We start from the raw sequence: 24,111 nt of genomic DNA, 5'->3' as shown, positions 1-24,111 counted from the left end.
TCCGAACTGCCTGGAGAACAGAAAGGAGTTGAGGTAGCTATGAAAAAAAGGAAAAAGATCAAGGTCCTGGAAGGCTATAAAAAGAAGATGGCTCTAAATGTTCCTTATGTAACAATTTCTTTCCCTCTCACAGATTTCTTCCGAAGGCGACACTCCTCGGCACACAGAAGTGGGTATTCTTGTTTGGAAACAATGGCAGGCGTGCTTCTGAGGCAACTGTTAAGCTATTGCAAAGCAGATGCTTTTTTCTCTCGCCAATCAATTTAACACCTACACCTCCCCTCTCCTCCTTCATGCTGGCTTTGCCTCATCAGTCTGAAATGGCACGAGGCATTTCTGTGTTGTTCTTTTGACTTACTCAAAGGACAAGAAGCTCAAAAATGTGTCTACTGAAGTAACAGACCTACCAAGCCTTAATCACTAATAGGTTGGGGCAGGATATAAAAAGAATACTATAATGTGTATGGAATTATGTGGCTGTTAATGCAAAATGAAATGGGCACAGCGCTGCAAGGCAAGATATTACAGAAAACAATGACACACTGTTGCAGTATGTGCACACTCCCTGGTCTCTCCTACTTTTTGTATAAGCAATTGCATTTCCGAGGGTTTGTGAAAACAGGGTGAACATTCGGAAACTTTTTCCCTTCTGAATCTCGCGCTAGACAGCATTGCAAAGGAAAAAGCCATCTGTGTCTGACTCTTATCCCTGGCTTCTCCAGAGCCTGGATGAGCCTGAGCCAGCAAATGTCAGTCGGATAAAGACCAAGCCTGACAGACAGACACAGGAGTTTTGTCATTCCGTGTGTCATCCCTTTGCTTGCAAGCCCAATCTTTGCCGGTCTCAAAAGCCCTGAGATGATGGGGAAAGAAACATTCTCAGGGTGAACGTCAGGTTGTGTAACTCCTCCAAGTGCCACAATAGCTGAAACATGGAGGACGTGCACTATTCTGGTGCCCCTGTGGTCTTGGAGAGCTTGTCATTATCGTCTTATACGCTGTGCAGTGGGGTCGCCATGGAGACCTCACAAAACGCATCTCCTCTCTCCCCACAAAGGACATCGAGTTCTTCAACAAGAGGTCTTCAATCAGCCACACCCCTCCCCGAACCAACCCCGTTTTGGGTCAGAGGATATTTGATGTGATTCGATTTGAGATTCAGTTGAAAAGCTAGAGTACCCCAGACCACCTTTGAACAATCCCAGTTCAGGCCTCATTGTTTACAGGCTGTGATGTATTACAGTGATTCTCAATTCACATCAAGGACCCCTAATTTAGTACACATTAGGGCCATTCGATGAGATTTTGTCTCTCGAACCCAAATCTGAGAATATTTTTATTGTGAGATATGATTTTGTCCAGAATTCCATGACTATCTTTATTGTAGGTAGAGAGATAACAGTGAAACTATGATAAAAATAGTCATTCATCTACTTTCACTAATTGTGTTACCTGCTTGTAAATGAAATAATGGTGAACTTTAACAATTCATCAATTTGCTGGGGACCCCCTGGAACTCCTTCGAGGACCCCTGCTGGTCCCCGGACCGCACGTTGAGAGCAACCGATGTATTAGACAGAATAAGACACAAAATGTCCCTACAACCTCTAAACCAAAGGAAATAAAAGTACATAAAATACAGAATACTGATAACTTTCTGCGTTTCAACTAGCACGATTGGACAATAGCACCATTCCAAAGATGTATGTTCAATATAATATGTACGCAAATGCTAAAAAATCCCTGATATTGAGGTGATATCACACCACTGGTCAATGCAATCACCTGGGGAGGACAAGCAGAGACTGTCCTATGGGAAACCAATGTCTTTTCTCCTTGGACATCGTTCACTGAACATTATGTACCCTGTTCTTGAGGCTGCAGTTGCACGAGTGCAGCATCAATAGTATTTGTCAAGTGGTTAACACTGATAAGAATACAAATCATTGCCCTGGGCTTGCTTTAAGGGTGGTTTGTCAGTGCAGCTTGTAAGACAGCACTTTCAGTAATGTACTCACAGACTGTTATAAATACAGCCGTGTGCTACCACTTTCTTAGCCTATCATTGTGCTGCATTTTATGAATCATTATGTTTTTATTAGTCATATTTTGGGGTGATGATCATAAAAATAGAGATAATATTTTGGACACAGCATTGTATTTTGTGCTCAGAGATAGTCGAGTGATTAAATCCCCTACTTCTGAAACCATGTCTTCCCCTACTAGCCTAGTTTTCTCCCTTGTGTCTCCCTTACTCCCCCTTTCTATTTTCCAACTGTCTGAATAAATAAACAAATAAAACGATGGACTACCTTAAGCTGTGCATCCACAAACAATACGCAGTACTCCTGTAATAACGTCATACACCCACCCGACTGTTCTGTTCAATCGAACCTTGACCGCTACCTAGAATGGAAACAGAGATGTTCCCGATTCCTTGGACATTTTTAGCCGTTACATGGCGACAGAGGTGTACAGTCATTGTTTTCCTGGCAGGGGCACCATGTCTTGGGAGTCGAGCTCTGTATACCACTCAGTGTGAGGCGTCATGAATATTCAATCGGATGCTTGTCGGAAACCTGATGAGCAGGCAGTGATAACATCCTGGCTTTATTTATAAAGGGCTAAAGGGCCAGAGTTGGAATAAGGAAGATGTGTCAAGCGTAAGGAGACTCTCTTCTCTCTCTGTGTGTGTACATAAGTGTATACATACAGCCCATCTTGACTACCAGCTCACGATAAGTATAGATTGGCCATGAGGACATTGTTTGTCTAAGGCGGCCGTAGTCCGTCAGTTCTACAAAACGCAGTAAGGAACTCGCTCAGGTGAAATAAGGCTCGTTGAGAAGCCTCCATCCCCGCCTGTCAGGGCTTGGTGGAGCAGCACAAAACAACGCCTCCTTCACCTTGCTCCGTCCCTCTCTCGCCTATGACCTCCCACTGGCTCCATTACCTGCGCCACCCACGCGACCTCGAGTGCATCCAATCTCAGCGGTTACATAACAAAAAGATGAGTGTGGAGGAGATTAGAGGTGCAGGGGAAGAGGGCAGGCGCGAGGAACGAGATTGAGGAGGAATCTTCGCATTCCTGTCAGGTTTGCAGTTCCAAACAAAAAAAAACTAAAAAAAAGTCTGTCACAGTTACCACCCAAATCCTTGTCGTACCTCCCCCCTCCCTCACCGTCCTCCTGCCTCAAAAGAACATGACACAATACAGCGTTTTTAGCAGGTCAGTTTTCTCTACCTCGGCACTACAATCCACATATCACTCCACCTCTGGTCTCAACCTGTCATTTCACATTATATAACTTGAAAGCACTCTAGCTGAGGATGAAAAAACATGAGGCATGTGATGGGAGGTGATGAACGGTACTGAGGGGGAGAGAGCACAGACAACCCCCATTTTCCCTCTCAACCCACTAAGCCTGCTGTATAGGCTGCAGCAGGCTTTTGACTCAACATGACTATAATGTTTGGGTACAGAAATGGATACGCAAAACCCTTATATAGCCACCAGTGTGTGTACTACCTTGATGCTGCTAGCCTGCACACACACTCACTCCACCATTTAAGTTGCTGTGATCATATAAGCCTTGTGTGGCTACACAGTGCTTGCAATACCACTATAATACAGCCTCACTGGAAGTATCACTATGGGTGCTATACCAACCTGTAGACCACATGAACATATGGCGTACCTCACCTACTGTATAAACCATAAGCAAACATAGTGTGGGATGTCAAGCCTGTGTATGCTATCAGAGGAGCAAAGCTACTGTTAACTGAGCAACACCAAGGCCTATATCCATACAGTCAGTTAAGTAAGCTTGAATCCTAAGTACAGCTTAGCTCTGCAATCATAAAACCGCTCGGCTACCCTCGATGATGCAAGAGTGTGCGCTGTTCCAAAAAAGCCATTTCAGAGAATTTAATGCAGACAATAAAAAAAACAAACTCTGCTCTTATAGCCCCGTCCAGGTCCAAAAAACCTCCACAAAACACCAACATTAAATCCTAGAAATACCGTGAGCTTGCGAAACCCCCCAACAAACGCATGGAAAGGAAATTCTTCGAGGCAGGTAAAAATTGCTCATTTTTTGAACAGGAGGGATCTGTCTCTCTCTCGCTCTCTTTCTGAGAGAGCGAGGCAGAAAAGCAGCACCGCAGGCCCAGCCCATGACAAAACAAAGAGATTAAATGACCTGTGAATGTGACTTTCCATTTTTCCATTAGCTCTCATTCAACTTGGAGGCCTGCTGCCCCCTTCTGGAGGCTGGTGAGACATCATCCACCATCTGCCCAGGATGCAATGTCTGCCTTCCTGTTCATGTGGCTGTGATTTGAATCATAACCTCGTACTGCAACAAACAGTCATTTGGGTAGAAGAAATTTGCAACCATTAAAGTCCTGGTTAGAGCGGGACTAAAGGCCTGATGGGCAGTTTGCATGCAGTATTCCATCAAGAGTCAAAAGCTATTATATACAATATATGCAAAGCCCAAACACTGATCCAATTTGTATCATTAAATCTCAGATTCACCGGCTAATAACTGGCACATTCAGTCAAGATCCTTATTCTCGCCTTTGAGATAAAAATGAAACAAAATGTGCCCTCTTGACATACAATACAGAAACAGAATGCAAATGTGCCGGGCCCCCTCTGAAGCGAGAATTCACAGTGTTGGCTAGGGCCAAATGTCAACCAGCTCAAACAGATGGTGTGAAGAGCCGGGCCGAGTGGCTGACCTTGGTTGGTAGCGACTAGGGAGGGAGGGCAACCCAAGACACGGGGTGTGCGTGTGTGTGTGGGTGTGTGTGTGTGTTTGAGTAGCAGTGGCTGTTCTGAACATCAAGAGCGCTCAGTGTTGGCAAGACGGAAAGGTGACGAGTCACGTCAGGCCGGCTGGCTTCGCAGGTGCATTCTGGCTCTGTGGGATGTTGTCAATCCAACCACAAACATCAGAGATAAAGCAAAAGCATGGGGGATGTTTACACTGTTGATCTCTGTTTGATAAGAGCAACACAATTTTATCATCTAGTCTGTGAAACAATTAACCTGGTGCATTCTGGTTTTAATTACTCCTGTTTTTATCCGTATTTGTGTCTTTAGTCCTGCAAATCACTCTGAAGAAATCCTGTTTGTTGAAAGTACTCTATAGTAACCTTTACTTGAATTGATTTACATGGTAGCTGTTGTACTTTGCAGCACAGTATAGAAATTCAATTATGCAGACGTCAGACCAGCCTGAATGGAAACAGAATGCAACTTCAACGCAATTGTACAGCCTCAAACAGATTTCCTTTTCCGCCATTCACTGAAAAATGGAGCATTGTGTATACCAGTGCAATACCATTACAGGATTGCTTGAAGGTGCTTATGGATGCCAAGGAGTTCATTATAATGAGATCTTTAAGAGTCTGTTTTTTTTCCCTTTGTCCATGCACCACTAACTCCCAACTATATTAGATTAACTACACTGTCTTCATTTCTGCCTTGTTACAGACTAAAGTCAGCTCCCCTATAGAGGATCCCCTAGAGAATAGCCAATATTATTAAGCAGTGAAACAGCAAGATTGCCATACCCACTAGCAAGCTATTATGGGGGATTCCCAACCTTTCATGCACCTAGAGTAATGTTTTCAATCTACACATTCAAAAAGTGAAATTTCCACAACTTTTCTCTCCTCTTATCACCACCAAAGAGAGCTTGAACACCAAAAGTTGACTTTCTTTTTTTTCATCAGGGGATTTCTTTCACTCTCCAGTTCGGTAGAAAAAACGTATTCCACATTCAGTCTCTCTCCATTTCTGCTAGAGTGAGTTAGGGGTTTTGAAGGGGGGCGGGTGGGTAGTAGATGGATAAGTGAAATTCACCTCTGCACAAATGCCTATTGCTAGGGAGAAGGCAATTTCCTCCAGCTCTGTTCACCAGCACACAGCTTCTGTCCAAGCTTGGTCACACATCAGCGCCTCTGAGAATGTACTGTCCTGTGCTTGATGCCAAATTGAAACAACAAGGGTAACTGGAAAGAGAGGACAGTCCTCCAGCAATTGGTGTATTAATAATATGTTGCTATGTGCTGATTTAGTGCAAATGGTAAGATTGAGTACTCAAATGATATCTGTTGAGAAGGGTTTATCTGTCCTATGTTTAACGTGTATTGAAATGGGAGACAATTCAATATGAATGGTACTATTCTTCAATGACCGTGACAGCAAATTGCTCCTCGATACCAATGATTACCTTTTGAATATGAGTGCTTGAGTCTACATTAATAATGGTTTCTGCTGGAATGGAGGACCATAACATAATGATAGAATACTGAGGGAACCCCGCTTCAAAATGTCCCTTCCCCTACAGAGTGGAGTGCCTCCTTTGATCATCAAATTGTTCTCCTGAAAATCCTCTCTGTTCTTGAATTATCTGGACCGCTGAAGTGGAAACTGAATTTTCTGTGGAGCCCAAAGCTTCTTAAGAGAAAGGAAAAAGAGGGGGGGGGGAACTAATAAAAAAAAAGGTGTGAAAATGACACAAATTGAATAAGCGTGCAAAAAAAATATATGGCCCCATCGGAAGAAAAGTAATCAAGGTCTTCAGACATTACACAACTGAGCACTGATGAGGAAAAAACTCCTCTTTCTTTTCCTTTCCCTCCGCAGATTATAAAATAGAGAACAGCACGAAGAGCCTGTTATTTTGTTATCGCCACCATTGTGGTATTTATCTATCCACCTGAAGGGAGCCCGACATATTTAGGGTACGCACCGGCTGTACAGCAACAGAATTGCAATGTCAAGCCGACAAGGAAATGTCTTTGTGCTGAGGAAATGCCCAGGGGGCGAGAAGAGTTGAAGAGGAACTAAATGTTATTGGACAAATATAAAACAAAATACTTTATCTAAACCCCCCATACACAGAAACACCTACTTGTATTGTGCCACTGTTGCTGCCCTTGGACATTGATGTTAAGCTGCTAACGCTTGTCTGTTCTAATGTAAATTGCCTGCTAACTACTGTCAATGGCACCATGCTTAATTTGCCCAGCTTGATCACCTTTTGTTTTGATTACAGATAAGTACACATTTTCATATTCATGCATATTCATATTCAGTCACTCTCTTCAGATGCATTTGAATTCATTAGGAATGCCTCCCTGTTAGCCAGCAGAAATAACAAATGAGCACTGATTTTTTTCCCATCCATGAGCCTTTCATGTTGGTTGCAGTGTAAGCTTTGGTGCTTTGGTGTTTTCCATTATATACTAATACCACAACATCAAAACAACCCCATGACTAGACTGGTATGACATGTCACAGCAGGTAAAATTAGTAAGCCAATGCTTTACACATAGCTAATTTAATGACACACGTCCGCCCCTGACCAGACTAGAGGACACTTCTACTCTAAAAATATAGACAAACTTGAATTTGTGCATCTCTGTCAACAGACCCAATTCTCAAAGATGTGACAACCTTCTCTGAGAATCTGAACTTTCCTTGCCCTGCACCAGGAGGCCCTAACAGACCTTGTTTTGTGTGTGTGATCGCGCATACCAATTGCCGTTTATAGTCGAAAAAGGAATGTGGAGAGGAAGAGAAAAATTGAGCTCCAGCCATTTTGTTTACAGCCGGAGATTTTGATATCTGCTGCCTGGTAGGAGGGAGGCTCAACAGTTTAAAGTGGAACAGACAGCCACATTCTCACACATTGCAGCTTGAAGGAAAATCACTGTTGGGGAAACTGCGCTCGTCCAGTTCTGAATTCAAATGAATGTGGAAAGGACCCCGTTTTCCGAGTGGAGAAAATGACAGCGGAGCCAAGCAAGATACAAAATCACAGAGAAGGCAAGGTAGATGTAAATGTAAGAAATCAGCTTTGGCTGTTTGGCATTTTAAGTCTGATCCACACAAGCCTAGATAAATTTACTAGAGATCTACCCCTGGCATTTACTAGTGAGCCTTCACACCCCAGAACTCCTTTTTTTGTGATTGCTTGTCGCAAAATAAACTTCTGCATAAAAGAACAGTTACGTATAACATCACGTCTTAAGCTAGATTAATGGGCATGATGTAGTGTAACATTACATTTGAATGCAGTAGGCACAGTAACTGGTTGCTCACTCGTTTTAGTAAGGCTGGGAATCACCAGGCGCCTCAAGATCTGATTTGGATTCAAGACTAGGAGAAGGCTCGACCCGAGTGGAAGCAGGAGCTCTTGCCAGCATGAAGGTCACCGTTAGTGTCCTTAAAACACTTTTCTACCCTTTCTGCCTGGCTCTTCTTTACCTAGCATTTGTCATCCTCATCATATCATTATCACACATTTTCATTCTAGGGAAACAGGAACATCTGTCACATCTATTGTCTGGGAACTATCTGTTGCTCTTTTTACTATGGGTTGCTTATAATGTCAGCAATCTAGGAATTTAACCTTCTTCCTCTGTTGCACTCACTGGAAGTTGATCTGGATAGGTGGGTCTGGTAATTGCCTAAATGGAGTCCATTGTGTCTCAATATTAATCATACAATTCAATATAAAGCAATTCACTGTATGGAAAAAAAAAAGTCAAATTTAAACTCTACAACTGATCCTCTGAAGACATGCAAGAGGTTCTGAAAAGGGTTCAAGCTAACAATTTTGAGTGTGGAGATGTTAATTCAGGTCACAGGTATTTCTATCATTTCTTGAGAAAAAGTAAAAAAGATGATCAGTAACATTATATTAAGTAACATCATGCACCCCCCCCCCCCCCCCCAATTTGGCAGTGACAGGTCCTTTGACCCCTGTCACCAAGCTACGGTAATTAAGCTCAAATAAAACATGAGAAGCTCATCTTTTGGAATTGATTTTGGGACAAGAGATTCATAATTACAGTATTCACACAGACCCTTTTTTTTACCCCTGTCCCTAGTTTTTAGTGAAATGTTCAGTGGAGGTCCAGACAAGGCAGGGCTTCCCAAACGTTTTCAAGTCAAGGATCCCCACATAGAAACCAGTTAGGCTATGGAGATCCATTGGCGCCAAGGTTTTGTCCCAGGGACCTCAGTCTGTGAGGATTTTTTGCTCTTAGATCTGATTTAGTTGAGAATTCCATAATTGTCTATACCTGTGGTTTTCAATCGTGACCCAAGAGCCTGCAGGTTTTCATTCCAACCAAACACCACAGCAACTGATTTCACTAATTAGCCTAGTTCCTCCTGTCTGGTTTACAGTGTGGTAACCTGTGAAATCACCTGGTGAAGTGTTTGGCTGGGAGGAAAACCTGCACACTGCATTCTCGTTTTGGCAAATTAAATAAAAATGGCACTGAAATTAGTTGTCATTTTGCTGGGGACGCCCTGAAACCCTCTCAAGGACCCCTGGTGGTCCCCGGACCCCACTTTGGGAACCACTGATGGATGTACACGGTAGAGGAAGTGACAGCGTTGTAGTTGCATGAATGTAGGACAACTCACCACCGCTTCGTCGTCAGACAGAGCCCGCTCCTCATCCTGGACGAATGCCACTTTGGCCTGGACTTCATCCACTGTTATGCTGTGGTGTTCAGAAGACACAGATGGCAGCGGCGTTAAAGAGATTTAGCACAATGATATGGTTAAACAAAAGAGAAGGCGCAAAGGAATGAAGGAAGGAATTTAGAGGGAGATGGGAGAATTATTAGAAATGAAAATGACTGTGAAGAAATGAGCAAAGAAGAGGAGGAAAGGTCCAGTTTTTTTTCTCTCCCAGTCTCAAGCCCACAAGTCTTGTGTTTGTAAGTATTATGAACAAGCTTGCCCTTGAATTAGATGATGTTCGGTATTTCTTTTTATGACATCTCTGCTTTATTAGATAGCATATACTGGAGAGTGACAGGAAAGATGTGTGGGAGAGCACAATTCGATTCATTTCAACTTTATTGTCACGCCACCTGACAACGGTCGTGAGCGGCACCCATGTTGCTGGTTTGCTCCCTACTCCACTGAACCACCAGAGGAGTCACTCAGTTCATCAAGTCCTTTACACACTCACATTCTCATCCCTTTTAGCCTATCTCACTCTGAGTGGCAAACGCAGTCAACGACCATCAACGTATACACACACACAAACACACACACACAACACAATCGCACACGCAGAGAGCCGTTACCCAAGAACACTTAGATCCCTTTATCGGCTATTCTTCCCCGCTGGTGTCTTTTTTCCAGAGGTTCCACCTAAACTGACACTACTGAGCTGAGATAATGACTGCATAGCCAGGATCAATCCTAGGAGCCCATCAAAAGCGGATGGGCAGGCAAACATACAAAGCGAACGGCTCGTTCCACTACAGAGGATCAATGCTCAGGGTAACTGCTGGAGAAATACGATGGGTCTCTGCATTGTGAGGCTGCACAGAGGGTGTAGAACAGCGGCTCCAGCAATCTCGTGTGAAGAAAAAACGGTCCTGGCCCCAATCACACAGGGGGCTAGAGAAGGCTGCTTCAATAACAGTGTGTGTGTGGGGGGGGGGAAACTGCAGGAACGCACACACATAGTTTAACAACTCTTAAAAAGAGAAAAGGACAGCTACAAAACACAAAACTATACTGTACATCCATTTACACACCATGGCAACCAAAAATCAGCTGCTATGCATCGCACACCTGCGTCGCACTGCACTGACACAGACAGTACTAAACATTAGAGAACACACACGCACACGCACATCCTGACAGAGAGGAGGGGATGAAAAGCACAACCTGTTCGTGGGCCTTTGGGAGGCTCCATCATGGTTCATTTCCTGAAGCAGTTGGTAGACTCTATTTATAGGCCAGCATACTGGTACCAGTTAATCCTGCACTGGGCTGCCAACTGCCTGCCAGCTGGCACAGAGGAGGCACTTGTGTGTGTGTGTGTGTGTGTGTGTGTGTGTGTGTGTGTGTGTGTGTGTGTGTGTGTGTGTGTGTGTGTGTGTGTGTGTGTGTGTGCGTGTGTGTGTGTGGTGCTTGGGAAGGTTTGGGACACAGTAATGCCGAGCAGTCCGAAATCCAAATACACTAATGACCAATGTGTAGGGGGCCGTATTTTTTTCCTCCATGTCCTGTAGAACAAAATGGCAGAAAGAGACTTTTCAGGTGAACCTTTATCTACTCAACCTATGCTGATGTACGTGTGACCTCACTTTTTAAACCCGCTACCCCGCAAATCCCCCAAAACAATAGCATTTCTGCAGAGGGAACATTTGCATGAAAAATGTAATTATCATGATAATCAGCAGCATGTCGGCTTCTGACATATTATTCTTTTCTGTCTTCAAATATGTATTTCAGAGGGGATTCAAAAGTTCACAGGAAAATTATGAGCAATTATTAATGATAATAGGCTAAACAGACACAAAAAAACGAGATTAGCTTATAAATGAGAGAACAGCTATCAGTGAATCTGCATTAAAGATAATTAGCAATTCCTATCCAGTGGATTAAGAATGGGGTAGTGTTTTGCTAAGTGTCATTAGGGACAAAGCCAGGAGCCGTTTTTACGAGATAAAGAGTCTGCAATGTGCATGTTAATCCGATTCCGAGTCAGCACGTCGCCTGGGAATGTGCAAGCATCAGGTATACCAATGACTTTGGACTTTGCATTTATCATAACGCCGACTAAATCAAGCTTGACACTTGGGTATGTGAGCCACAGCGCTTTACAGGAAAAATGGTGATGTAGCATACATATACAGAGCCTCCGCCTCCCGCCGTATTCAAATGAACATCAATACATGTCCTGCCTCAAGATAGCCGGCCCCCCGAATCCCAATGACTGATTGACTGAAACAACGGCTGTATAAAAATAAGCGGCACTTGCAGATATTTTAGCTTAGTAATGTGTTTGTTTAAGCGCAGCCCATGGATAGATACCGCTTGGGATGGAGTGGTTGGAGGGGATGGATGGAGGCAGGGGCGGGGAGGGACTGGGGGGCGTGGGGGGGGCAGCAGGGCTGAATAATGGTACACATCCAGGCTCAGGAATGCATTAGTGGGCACACGGCGCTCCCTGGAAAAGCGCTGCACAAGCACTTCCTCCTGGATGCGGCCATATGTTTTATAGCGTTTTCGGTTTACTATGCCCGGCCCAACTTCCTTTCCGGGAGAATATGCCCAGTTAGCTTAAGCAGTATTGATTCCTTTCAGGAGGGGTGTGGGTAGGCGAGGAAAGCGGGGGCGGGGCGGTGCGATGGCAGCCGGGGGGGAGAGACGGTGAAGGGGGATAGGCTCGTCGGATATATATCGAGAGCTCTGTTTTTCTGCAAGCCGCCAGCGAATTTAAATATCTCGCTGGAAAAGCAAAATGGGTGCCATTCTCCATAACGCTGGCAGAGGTTAAACACTGCTCACGGCAGCAAGTTAGTCAACTCTGCTGGGTGGGGGGGAAGCCGGGGGACGGGGGGAGGGTGACAAGCAGGCCCTGATGGGACTTTCAGATTATACAATGCAAACAAGGCGATGGATTGCTTTTTGATGTTGGCTGGAGAACAAACGATCCGAGGCGGAGCAGTTTCGGGGGATGACTCAACTAAGACTGATGACACTTCACTGCATCAGAAGTTAGGGTGGGACCAGTGAGCAGGGTCGATATGCATATTAATGTGAGCTAGTTACTCATGAATCAGCCATTTATCTTGTGGTACGAGAAAAATATATCAGTCATTATTGTCATCTTGAGCTTGATCTGGATCTTTCTATTTGTTGGATTAGCTGGATTTCCTTTGAACACCTTGAGACTTAGAAGTGATTTGAATTCGTAGCCCCATCTCACATCAGGATATTTTTTAAAGACTGTCACTCTCCTAATCCAGATTGACAGACATGAAGTCATTCCTTAAGGCATTATTTACATAGAGCTGCCTTTGTGTTTATTAAAAGTCATTTGCATTATTATCTGGGGTTAGACTGATATATCAGTTTGCCAATTTGTCTGGAGGATATTGTCCTTTTATTAGATATCGGATGTTGTTTGTGTTGGCAAAATTTGTAATGAAATTGTATTTTCTTTGCACATTTTACTTATTCATTCACTTGATCAATTATGTTTTTGGTAAATTTACTCTTCATTTAAAGTCTTATCGTAACCCAGAGTTTCCCTACCAATGAGTAGGTACTGTGGGTCTTTCTGCAAACCCACCTTAAATAATTTCTTTAGAATTTCTTGTCTTTCTTTATATAAATGCTGCCTCGGAGGCTTTTCCACCCTGACAAGAGTAAAAGTCTGGGGGAAACACTGCTTCAGTCTAAAAATATCAGCACCGGCCTTCAAAACCCAAATCAGTGGAACCCTATAATTATCCCCATCATCTAATAACTTTTGTCAGCTCTGTTTATATGAGTAGCTGAAGTATTAAAACAACATCATCAGAGAAAATTTGACTTCTATATCATTGATAAAATACATTCTGCACATTGCATGTTTGGTAGACCGTTGCTGCACTGATACGTCTACGCATTTTTGAGGTTCTGGAGGAGTTTCATAGTTCCTACAGTCATATGGCTCAGCATAAAAAAGGACCATATCAAGTAAAAATATGAAAAACAACAAAACAGCGAAGTGTGTGTGATTTACCTGCCATCTTTATTGCTGTCGAGTATTTGGAAAATGCTGGTTACTGTGCTGTTCTGACGTCTGTGACCTATGTACAGAAAACAAAATCATATTCAGGTTACTGCAGAATTACCTAATTGAAATACCAATCCAGCAGTTTATGTTACAAGCATTGTGATGCATCAAAAATGAGCCATGGTAACAGAAAGAGGTATTATTTTTTCATTACAGGCAGGTTTGGATAGCAGGGAGAGAGAAAAGGACAGAGCAGAGTTGAGTTTAAGGATGTAGGGAGCGGGGGAGAGGATGGAGGTTCTTGGGCAATCAGGCGATGAGTCAGTCATGCTGTGCAAGAACATTTGGTTTCCCTGTAGGAAAAAAAAGCATGTCAGGGTCCAGAATGCAATCAGGAAGCTTTGTGCTGCAACGGCTGGTATGACAGTGATTTCCCTCTTTTCCATTCATATTCACAGGCGGATGAAAAGGAGACGCAAAAACTTCCTCAACCCCCTTTCCAACGAGCACGTGATCCCCACCGATTCATTTTTTTGAATCACATTTGGTGGAGTGGGAGGGAGAGGAAGCTCTCTTATGTTCAGTACTAAGCGTCTCCCACATCATCAGCAGAGCCGAGAATCTAAAGGGGCAAACTGATTGGCCCCTAAGACTAGGGAAAAGCACTTTACATAATGCTAATTGCACATCCGCCGCAATTACCTTTCCGTACTAATTACAGAAAAGCTAATTGTGAAATTAGCATTTTTTTCCAACATACAGTAGAGCGGCTGTGCAGAGTGTGTGCTGTAGTGATGTAAAAAAAAAAATCCCTGTTTATAAATTCAGCCTTGCCGAAATGAAACCTGAATTAAATTCATATTTATAAAGCCGTGCTATGTTTTTTGCGTGTCGGCTTTAAGTTTAAAAAGATGCAAGACTGTGGACCGCATCTCGTCGACCACAATGTGATAGGAAGCAGCAGGCGCTTATGGAGAAGCCAGACTCTTCACCCCGGCGTTGACTCTACCCAACCGGGGGAAAAACAAGATTTGCTAATATTCCTCCGCAATACACAGAGCATCTGTCATGTCAGTGGCCTTTTCTTTGTTTGAACGGCATTCTATTCCCACCCTAATGCTTGACATTCTCAACCCATCCGTACTCTCTCCGTCTCACAAAATGAGCGCAGGAAGGAGGGAGAGAAACGGTCTCATCCCTCCCTCTACTGCAGAGCTGTAGCTATGAAAAACAGCAGTAAGGAGGATATATGGTGACGGGGAGGCAGGGAAGGGAGGGGGGGGGTGATTGTGGGAGAGAGTAAAGTAGAGGAAGAGTGGGGAAGAATGTGGAAAATAAGTCAGGAGAGAGTAGGAGGGAGGGGAAAAAAAAAAAAGAGGGAGAGAGGGAGGAGGTTCAAGACATTGGCTCTCCAGGCCGATGGCACATATAGCTGGCTATGTTTACTAATGGACGCCATCACTCATCCACCCCACGTTACCCTGGCGATAGCACAGCGCGCTCGTAACAGAGGCACAAAGAGAACAGAGAAAATGGAACATATCAGCAGGAGACCGTGGATCTATGCCTGGGCTACAGACCATGTTATCCATACAGAGCCTTCTTTGTTATTGTGGGCTCTGTACTCTGAGGCTAACAAAGCACACATTTTCCTCTCTTATATACACTATGAGCAATATTTCCAGGCAGGAAATTACCTCTTTCTGCGGAAAGAAGGTTTTGAGATGAAAATGGATGAAAAGGTTACAGGTCTGAAGTGTTGCATTACTTTACTGAGAAAAGGAGACACTGTAGAAGATCTTGGTCGAATAGAATCTGTAAAGAAGTGCTTTAACCTGCACAGAGCATCAGACAGCTGGGGTTTACTGCATCGGGATGATTCAGATCGTGAGCCATATTCATAAAACTCAACAACAAGAGCACTGCGGTGCACGAAATCTGTGGCTAAGTAATTTGAAGTTATTCATAAATTTACCAGGGCTGTGATTACCGTGACGGAGCCACATTACTGCTGCCTTACTCTCAGCGACAGTCATGATGTCAGCCAATGAAAATCAACATGTTAATTAAGTGTTACATATTCAACAGCCACCCTGATTATTAACACCTGTGTGAGCTATGCCAAGCCTGCCATGTCAGGAGCTGGTTTTAATAACCGGAAGTGCCGAGATTTTGCTCTCAAAATAGAAGCGTAAATTGTCACTCCGGGAAAAAAAGAAAAAGCAATAGTTTAGTATCAAGGTGTTCAGAATACAAAAATCATATAAAAATATTCAGTGGAATCATTACAGTAAATATAGCTGTTAAATAGAGGTTTTTTTTTTGCAAAATGTCCTTTTCACAACATATATTAACAGCCATACAAGAAAATCTCAAACATCAGACACAACTTGAAGCATGTCTTCTATCTTATAAAAGTCTATTTTAACCCATTTAAGTGGTTCTGTATATATGGCATCTTGTATAGGACTGTGTAGATGCAATGTATTGCCTTTAGGAACAATTGTGCCACTGACATAGGTTTACATAGAGTTTTTTAGGATATAAGGCAGCTTTCTGAGTTGTCTAAGTTTGTATATTTTGACAACCCCTTGTATATGGCATCTTCCAAAGGCCATTATGGCTGTTAATATATGCTGTGAAAATTTCACAAAAAACAGCAATTCTTTACTTGAGATTTTTTTTTCTTTACTTGAGAACTTAAGAATTGCTAACGGCGCATGCAAAAGTTCAAAAGGGAGTCGAGTGGAGTGGAATGGTAAAACTGATCCCGCAATTCACATTTATGAACAAGAAAGCTCTCAGCCCATTACTTCATGCTAACCCTGCCAGTGAATTTTATGAATGCGACCCAGTGTCAGGTAAGTTGTCAATCACAGAATAGTGCACTAAATTGACTTTCAAATACCTTCCTTTTCTGGTTAACTGCATCTGACACCTAAGTAAGCTAAAAAAAAAAAAACATGAAGAATATTTGACCCAGGTCTTTTCTGCAGGTCTTCAATGATAAACTCACAGGATTCATTGTGCAAAGTTGTGCATATAGTGTGGAATTATGATGGTAAACTAAATTGGTTCGACTGCTGAGGCATCCTGCCATCTCAATCCACTTAAGATATGACATGGGGCTTCTGAATGCACTCATGCACCTTTGGAAAACATGGGTAGCCAGGAGATGGTTTGCAAGACGGTCCGCCAGTGAAATCAGGTCAGCCGCTGGATTACTGGTGAACTCAAGGAAACCCCTCAAACTGTGGGTGAACTCCAAGCCCTGCGTAGCTTTGCATACTGGGATGCACCATTAACGTTCAAAGACAGAGTAAACGCAAGTAAAATATGTCTCTATGAGGGGATGAAATCAAACAAACATCATTAGAGAAGGGGAAAGAAACCTCGATGTGAACCCACAGCTTATCATGGCTGGCATTAAGAAAAACAAGCCTTCGCGATCAGTGTCCTCTCCGACTAACGGGGAGGAACAGGGAACAGGGAAGCCTTTGTTATTCAATGAGGATTTACTCCAAATCTCCCAGCATGCCTTGGAAAAACTGCAGGACCTGTGAATACCGAGTCCATCACTTGGCAGTCTGTGAGAAGAATGTGTGATGTTCTTATATATCGTTCTGATAACATCTCGTACTATAAACATCTGTTGTGCGTTATGGGTTGGATTGAGTCGAGGTGCCACATTTTGAAAGACCTGTGACTCCCCAATACTTAATTTGACCAGTTAAAATAGATTGAGATTAGCAAGATGTGGCACTTGTTCAGAATCCTGAAACAAACATACATGTTAAAAGGTTTGAAAAAAACACGAAGTCCTGCAATACTTTGTTTTACTGTACCAAAGGCACTGCTCCATGAGAAACTGTACTGTAATTTCCTTCGAGGGCATCAATAACACGGCCCTTTAAAAATCCCCAATAACTGCGTATGAAGCCCCGGAGACAAGCTTGAGCAACAGCAGTAGTAATCAAAGGGGAAGACTCTGTTAAGTTCTACTTTGCAGGCTCAGCTGCTAGTTCTTCCGGCTTTTCATTCCCATATTGACATGGGCTATTGACTGGTCGTAAAAGGGAAGACAAGAGGTGGTCCGTGAGAAAACATTGTCTCTTTGTTGAGATGTTCTGATTTTTAATTGGGATAACTCAATATTCGTCCTCATGGGTCCTCTAGAGTTTAATGGTTATTTTTAAGGAATTGTTTTAAAGGCCCAGCAAATAATGTAGTTTGCAGAAGAAGAGAAGCATTTACAAGTGTAACGGTAAACGTTCCAAGAAGGGGTAAAATGGCTTTTTGACTGTTGGTGTCCTAACCTGACACCAAACAACAGAATTACATCTTTAAGTTTCCCGAAGCTAAGTTTGGCATGCAATTGGCAGGTTATGACTTATATGACGTATGAATTATAAGACGTTCAAGGGTGATGATGACTTGGAGAAAATTGTGACCATTTACTTAATAATCTTCTTTGGGTTTCGTGGAGCTTTGCGGAGATGAGATCCATGATGCTTTCCAGAGGCGGCACTTGGAGCCATTACTATAAGAGCATGTTTATACATCTCTGAAGAGCTTTCTACGAAGCCTTGCCGTATGTCTCAAAATAAATACCAATGCAATCTTCCATGCTTCTCCAACAACATGCGTCACGTACCTCGTCACCCCCCTACTGAATCATATTGCCTCTGCCACATCTCCCTTCTTTTCTTGCTCTAAATTGCTCTTATAACAAAAAAAAAGATCTCTTCTTCCTCTCTCCTTAGCTCTTATTTTTTATTTATTTTCCTTTAACTTCTCTCTTACATGTTAATTCATTCACAGGAATATTGCCAGGGCTCTAACCCTTCTACTCCTTCCTGCTGGTTGCTTGCAATGATAGTGATCTAGGAACTGAAGATTATTCTACTGTTGCACACATTGAAGTTGCTCTGTCAGCTAATTGCCAAGAATGTAAATGTACAATGTAAAACCAACAATAGTTAGCCTAGATGCTACAATGCTGTTTAGAGCTGTATAGTGTTCAGTGTAATTACTAATTGTAGCCTATCACCTAACCAGAAAATACAGGATTGCCAAGAGGCAGCAGATTCAGAACTGCTTAGGTTGCTCTTGTGAAAAAAAATTAAGAAAACGAGCTCAGGGCCATGCATTAGCCAGATCACATTAAAAATTCCATCAAACTTAAAAGTTTCAGATTGAGAACGCACACCTCCTTGATCACGAGTTCCCTTGGTCAGTCCCCCCGTCACTCTGTGCATTTAAACTCCGGGAATGAAATCAAAATGCACACGAAAGCCTTATCAGCTTGCCGCACCAAACAATAACACTAAAGGCCCACAGGGGAGCCATAAAGTGTTGTTGAGTTATAGTGTTGGCAGATTAATGGTGCTTATTCGCCGTGATTCAAGTATTAATCAACATGTAATGTCACAGGTTGCGGGCGGGCAGAAAGGCTGGATAGGTGCATTAGCCCCCAAGCCACTGAAACCTACCTTCACCTTCTGCAATACACACAGAGGCTGCCATCAAACTGTGCGACACAAACTCATGCACATTTACTGCCACATGAACGCACACATTTTCTTCCTCTAACACACACACAGTCATTAGAAATACATAAAGAAGCCTTGATGGCTAGCTAACATGGGCGAGACATGCCAACATTACCGCGGAAACGAAAATTGATGGTTGTTACGCCCTGAAGATGAGCAGTAATGGAACAAACGGACGGCGCGCCAAGGAACACGGGGGACCAGTGACGCCCACACGTGTGTCATTAACGTGTCATTAAAAAGCACCCAGCAAAGGTCAGCTGGCACTGTGGGGAGCGTGATGGATGGACACTCAGCGGAGCCACCAAAGTCAAATAACTAAATAAAATAAAAAACTTTTACTTGCGGGGCCAGTTTGGCACTAGGCGGCAAATCAATCAGGAACACCTCCGGTCGTTGCAGAGGGATGTGTGAAAATTGAGAGCAAAGTATGAAAAAAGTAGACTAACTTGAAGACCTGAGGTATTATCTGATGAACTGTGTTGTTTTATGCTGTTTGCTAGCTGTTTGGTTTATTGACAAGCAAGCGACAGACGGCATGTTTGAAAGAGCTGCTAAAGCTAAATATGTTTGAAAAAAAATAAAAAATACCAAGTTTGCACGATGGTTTCTGATCAGTGTAGTATGTGTTAGGTGTGTGTGTTTGGGTGTGTGATTAAGAATGGGAATGTTTGACAAATGAAATGACAAATTCATTTGGTCCCCCTTTTGGTTCTCTCTCTCTCTCTCTCTCTCTGTTTCTCTCTCTCTCTCTGTTTCTCTCTCTCTCTGTTTCTCTCTCCTTCACACAAACCCACTTTGTGACACATCTATTAATTATGCAAGCCAAACAGGAGGGCTGATTCTGATCTAATTTAAATATCCAAAACTTTGCTTTAACCCTAGCCAACCCTGTCCCCTGCCCCCCACACACACACACATTTAATGAATCTGGAATATGAATCCTTAGGGGCTTCAGTGCAAAACTGAGTGAGCCTATTTCCTATCCAGCCCCACAACTATCTGTACATTCAACAACGCCAGTCTGAACATCAGTTAAATGCCTGGCCAGCTTGTGCTTGGTATGATAAGGGAATTTTCCTGTGAGTCACAAGCAAACTTGTCACTCAAGGTTTGAAAAATGTAAAAGGAGAGCTGTGGGACTGCAATACGCTGTTGCTCAGCACTCCTCTCCTAGTCCATTTATTTCCACGACATAGGCGCACGCATTTAACTCTTCCGGCTGTTTCTGCCGCCCCACCATTTGTCATCCTGACCATCTGGCCCGAGGCGCTGGGGTCAATTCACTTTCATCCAATGTGGGACTCAAGTGAAATGAAATGGAAGCTGTTGCACGATCCTGCCCTGTGGTAGCTGCAGCACCGACCTTACGTATCTGCAAACTATTGGGATCCTGCGGATTGGGTAAACTGCACAGAATAGACATTCTAACCGCATCACGGCATATTAGAGGTGGCGTGACACTTACCGCTGTCGCCTGCTTCCCGTGCCTTCAGGGTTTGCTCTTTGAGTCGGTCAGCCTCATGCTTCCTCCTCCTGTGTTCCTCTAATTTGACCTGGAGGTCCTCCGCTACCTGCTGAAGGTCTCTGAGCTGGGCCTAAACAGAGACGAACACAAGGCTGAAGATCAACATAACATGGCAAACACATGCCAATTGGTGGACACTTTTATACAAAGCACTTCACAGTTGGGATTAGAGCTGAATAGTTCATCGAGAAAAAAAAAAGAGAAAAAAAGAGAGTTTCGTCCAAAATGGATTTCTGAATAAGGCGTTTTAGTGCTCTAGGTAATCTTTGGTCCATGAATCAAGTACAATATAGGTGAAAACCTTTCATGATAAATCCTGCCCTGACATCTATTATTTTTAACCAAATCACTTTTCTTTAAACAATTTTAAAGTTCTAAAACATTTGTGACAAGAAAAACTTAAATCGCAATTGTAATATTCCGTCAAATAATCGCAAATTGATTTTCTGTCAATATCTTTCAGCCCTAGTTGGGATCTGTTAGTGCCATGCTCTACAGCTATACAGGACCACAACAGTGGGTGTAGGACTGTCGAGACTCTACTGTATGTTTCGGTATGTACACCAATTTGGAGCATTTTGCTTCATCAACTGTATTTGGTAGAACCTCGTTTATCCAAACCCCTCAGGCCTCTCATTGCATTGTTTTCTACACTTGCATGATTATATTTCTTATTTGAGGAATATAATGTCAACAGTTGTATTACATTGAAGTAATATAATAGGTGACCAGGGGACAATTTACTTTAAGCCCCAAGATCATTTGGAGAAAGTCGAGGCAGGGAGTTATGTAAATAGGTTTTAAGTATTGAATCTCTCTCTCTGTCGCACTCTCTCTCTCACGCGTTCTCTTTATCTTTCTCTCTCTATCAATCTATCTACCCCACCACCAGCACCCCCTGTATTTACAAAGACTTGTACGACAGCAGTGGGGACTGCACAATGGACTATTTAAATCACTTGCGTCAGGAGGTGTTGCTGTCGCACCAAAAATGACAGCATATGACAACCAAGCATAACCTATCATCACTCTCTGTAATAGACCAATTAATATGAAAGCACCAGCCCCTGTGTGTGTGCGTGTGTGTGTGTGTGTGTGTGTGTGTGTGTGTGTGTGTGTGTGTGTGTGTGTGTGTGTGTGTGTCAATATTACCTTGCAATCTCTCCTCAGAGACTTTCTCATAATGCAGTGATGGATTCTGCTTGGTTCGGATAGGGATGACTACCTTTCTGGGGCATGCTGCTTGCTTAGCCACGTTCAGTTTGCTGCAGTGATTTATGGGGTCCATTTTGAGTGTGCAAGAGCATATTTGCTCTTGTGTATAGTACCGTCTTGGTGTAAAAAGTTTTTCCACCATGTCCAAAGCTGTGGCACACCAACAACTAATGCACATAGCATTAGTGTTCCCATAAACTCTTTTCTCGTTTTTCAATACGCTGCATATTAAAAACCACAGCCTATAAAGACGAAGACCTGTTTAATCACATATTAAACCGAAAATTTAGAAATGTTCCAATTGTGATTTGTTAAGATGACACTGATCACTGATTTTGTTTTAAAAGATCAAGCAATACAGATTCGGCACTGATTTATTCATACACACACACATATGTTTGAGAGTTCCTCTACTGTGTTAACCTTCAGTGGGGTCTTTATTCTTGGAAAGCTGCAGTACAGCTTGAACAGAAAAAGCACAATGAGATCCTTCAACATCCTGACAGAATGTAACTGTAATCACTAGTCGCAGCATTTACCAGTACACAGGATTTGTTGCCGCAATCCTTTGTGCCATAATCCAAGGTGAGCATTCATACAGAAGCCCAATTCAGATGTCAAAAGGATGATGTGCCAACCGGCAAACGGTGACTATAGAGGACATCAGGCTCTGCCGTCATAAATCTACAGGACCAGTAGACAGGCAGCACCATTCACCAGCCACCTAATCTAAATGTTACATGGTTGGATGTGTGAGTATGTGTGGGTTTGCCACTGGGGTTATCAAGAAGGCACGTCCCATCACTGATGTTTCATTGAATTAGGCCCAGAAGGCTCAACAGTGATTTCTGGCATCCCAGAAGCCCCCCTCCCTCGACACCAAATACAGATAAAGTCCCCTCCACCACCCTCTACCTACACTTAGGCTTGTACCTAACCAACATAACTCAATAATTTATGAAGTCGTATCGATTTTGACAACAACAACAACAGGCTAATGGGACGGCAGACACTGCTGGCTTGGAACAACCCACTCAGCAGATCAGAAGCCGAATTGTATCAACAATTCTGGGCTGAAGGGACGGCCCGCTCAGCAGATCAGAAACCGAAGTGTCATGCTACCCGCAAAACAATTTAACAGTTAGCATGCTACAAACAAGAAAAAGACAATAACAAGCAACATATAAATCTAAAGAATCAATATACAGACAACCATGCTACTAACAAACGAGAGCAACCATGCTGCCACCAAACACTTATTCAGATAGGGTGTGACAAACACAAGCTAACAAGCTAACATAACAATCAATAGATGAAAGATGAAATTCAATGCCATACACTGCTTGGTGTCTAACAAATGATGCACACCGTTTCCTGTTTGTCAAAAGAAGATTGGACCCGCAGAATAGGCCAATCACCAGCAGACTGATCAGACCCTTATAAAGTGAATTTTATCGAATACCGTTTTGTGGCAAATTAATAGCAGCATCCCTACTTCTGCTGGTTCTAGGGCGCACAGAGCCGACATGCTACACTCAGCTTTCACTCCACGAGGGGGTTCTAATTTGATTAAAAAGTTTTCCACCATTCCATTCCTTCAACGGCGGCAGTTTCTTTAACCCTTGAACCCTTCGGAAGAGTTCACTTTTGAGTCATTGTTTAAGGTTCCCGAGACGGGGCCCCTGAGGTAACCCCAGCATATCAACAGAGACACATTGAGAACAGAGGATCACGATGTGCAGCAGGGCTCGGAGGGCTGTGTGACACTTCAGCCTCGATCTGCCAATCAGCCGCTACAGAAAAGAACATGGAACAGAAATATCTGACAAAAAAAAAAAAAAAGAGCGCAGAATATACACTCAGAGGACCATCAGCTGGCGATCAGGCATGTGTGCGAACATGTGTGTCTGAATGTGACTGTGTACGACAAAGAGAGGCCTTCAGTCAAAATCTTCGTGATCAGTGATAGCTTTTTAACTATATCAGCTATCGCAAGTAATATATGTTTGAGACATGTCTGACGATCCCAAAACTGCATTTTCACACACATTGTGCTATAAAGTGCATACAAATGCCTTGAAATAAAACAGTCCCTCTCATGATTAATGCACAAAACAGCTCAAAGATTTAGGGCAGTCCTGAAAAAGTCTCACTGAGTCATAGAACGTTTCGACTATGTGTTGCAGGAGCTTTTCTTCAGTGACTGAAGGCGGCGTAGTTTCTAGAGCTAAGCGTTAACGCATCAAGT

General features: G+C 43.1%; 1 protein-coding gene across 2 annotated transcripts in view; it reads right to left on the bottom strand.

Moving 5' to 3' along the window:
- LOC139914361 (glucosidase 2 subunit beta-like) overlaps positions 1-24,111 on the bottom strand; it is a 125,332-nt gene that overhangs the window by 93,995 nt on the left and 7,226 nt on the right. For both annotated transcript variants that reach the window (XM_071902661.2, XM_071902668.2), the window contains exons 6-8: positions 20,589-20,718; positions 13,575-13,641; positions 9,458-9,536 (exon numbers count right to left, since the gene is read on the bottom strand). In XM_071902661.2, coding sequence (XP_071758762.1) covers positions 9,458-9,536; positions 13,575-13,641; positions 20,589-20,718 — 276 coding nt within the window. The remainder of the gene's footprint in view (positions 1-9,457; positions 9,537-13,574; positions 13,642-20,588; positions 20,719-24,111) is intronic.

Source organism: Centroberyx gerrardi, chromosome 23 (genome assembly GCF_048128805.1).
Source record: "Centroberyx gerrardi isolate f3 chromosome 23, fCenGer3.hap1.cur.20231027, whole genome shotgun sequence".
Lineage (NCBI taxonomy): Eukaryota > Metazoa > Chordata > Actinopteri > Beryciformes > Berycidae > Centroberyx > Centroberyx gerrardi.
The sequence above is the reverse complement of the archived record's forward strand: the minus strand, read 5'-3'. Positions and strand labels throughout refer to the sequence as shown.